The following is a 1,418-nucleotide window of genomic DNA, read 5'->3' as shown; positions in this document are numbered from 1 at the left end:
TAGGCCAATTATTAATAGTTTAAGCGACCGTGCTAAAACCACGGAACTCGGGAATGCCTAATACCTTCTCCCGGGTTAACAGAATTCCTTACCCGGATTTCTGTGTTTGTGGACTGTAAAATAGAGTCAACTTCCTCGATTCAGGATTTTAAACCGGTGACTTGGGATACCATAAATTATCCCAAGTGGCGACTCTGAATGAATATAAATAATCTTGTTTCGGTTTTGTCACTTTAATTGGAAAAACTCCCTTATATCCCCTCTGGGGGTAGAAAAAAGTAGGTGTGACAGTTGCTTCCCTTCACTTGGACCTGCAAAAGAAAATCAGGGGTTAGTCTTAGGAACCCAAACTAGTTTGGGTCCCTTTTTATAGGCAAAAGGATGAATCAAATTCTTTTTAGCCCAACCTGGCAGCCTACTTTTCCCTTGAACAAATTCTTTATTCTTTTGACTAGACTTTTCTTTTGCAGTACATTCACTTTTATAGTGACCAGTTTTTTCACATTGTATGTAAATTTTATTATCAAGAAGTGTGAGGTACTTGCTTTTGGGATCCCACTTAGGTGCAGGGGTTTCGTAGCCAAGTACTCTCTTATTGCTACTATGGTGCTCATGTAGCCATGAAAGTGCATTAGAGGACCTGTTCCATTTACAGGTTCTATCTAGCTCGTGCTTGACCTTACTTAGATCCTCCTTTAGGAATCTTATCTGCTCATCTCTTTTGTACAACTCATCTTTCATTTTTCCTAAGTTTTCTTCTAAAGTGAATTGTGTGTGATCAGCTTTATTTTTATGTATTCCTAATTTCAGTTTTAGATTTTCAGAGCTAAGTTGTAGGACAGTGGTGTCAAGTTCAAGAACCTGGTTCTTTAACTCAGCATTTTTACTATCACTTTCACTAGCCCTAAGTTCCATATTTTTGCACTTAGCTTTCAAAATCATACATTCCTTAGACAGCTGTTCCATTTCATTGTTTATAACCTCAGATTCATTAATGAAATCTAGAAGTAACTCAGATATACTTTCTTTAGACAAAAACTTAATCTTGTCTTTGAGATGAATTATACTTACCTCAGATTCCTCATCAGATTCTCCAATTGCCATAAGTGTTTGTTCATCTCCATCTTCATCCTTTGAGTCATCATCTGAGCTTTCTCTCCAGGAAACAACCATAGCCTTTGTTGATCTTTTATTCTTCTTGTGATGAACATGTTCCTTCTTCTTATTTCTTCGTTTAGCTCTTTCCTTCCTCCATCCAATTTTCTACTGAGAACAGTTTTTGATGTGGTGATCAGTCTTCCCATACTTGTAGAAGCCCTCGTTGGTTTGTTTTTCATGAACCCTTGATTTGTTGTAGCTTGCACCTTTTGAGTAACCCTTTCCTCTCATTAGGTATTTCTTGAAATCCTTTGTGATCA

General features: G+C 37.3%; 1 protein-coding gene across 1 annotated transcript; it reads right to left on the bottom strand.

Moving 5' to 3' along the window:
• Nucleotides 1–228: 228 nt before the first annotated feature.
• Nucleotides 229–1,173, bottom strand: LOC138873250 (spindle pole body component 110-like). Its single transcript, XM_070151696.1, has 2 exons — nucleotides 408–1,173; nucleotides 229–311 (listed from the first exon to the last, which is right to left on the bottom strand). The coding sequence occupies exons 1-2, from the start codon at nucleotides 1,171–1,173 to the stop codon at nucleotides 229–231; spliced, it is 849 nt and encodes a 282-aa protein (XP_070007797.1).
• Between the last annotated feature and the right edge of the window lie 245 nt (nucleotides 1,174–1,418).

This window comes from Nicotiana sylvestris, chromosome 7 (genome assembly GCF_000393655.2).
Source record: "Nicotiana sylvestris chromosome 7, ASM39365v2, whole genome shotgun sequence".
Lineage (NCBI taxonomy): Eukaryota > Viridiplantae > Streptophyta > Magnoliopsida > Solanales > Solanaceae > Nicotiana > Nicotiana sylvestris.
Note: the sequence above shows the minus strand (reverse complement) of the source record. Positions and strands in the feature narration are given on the sequence as shown.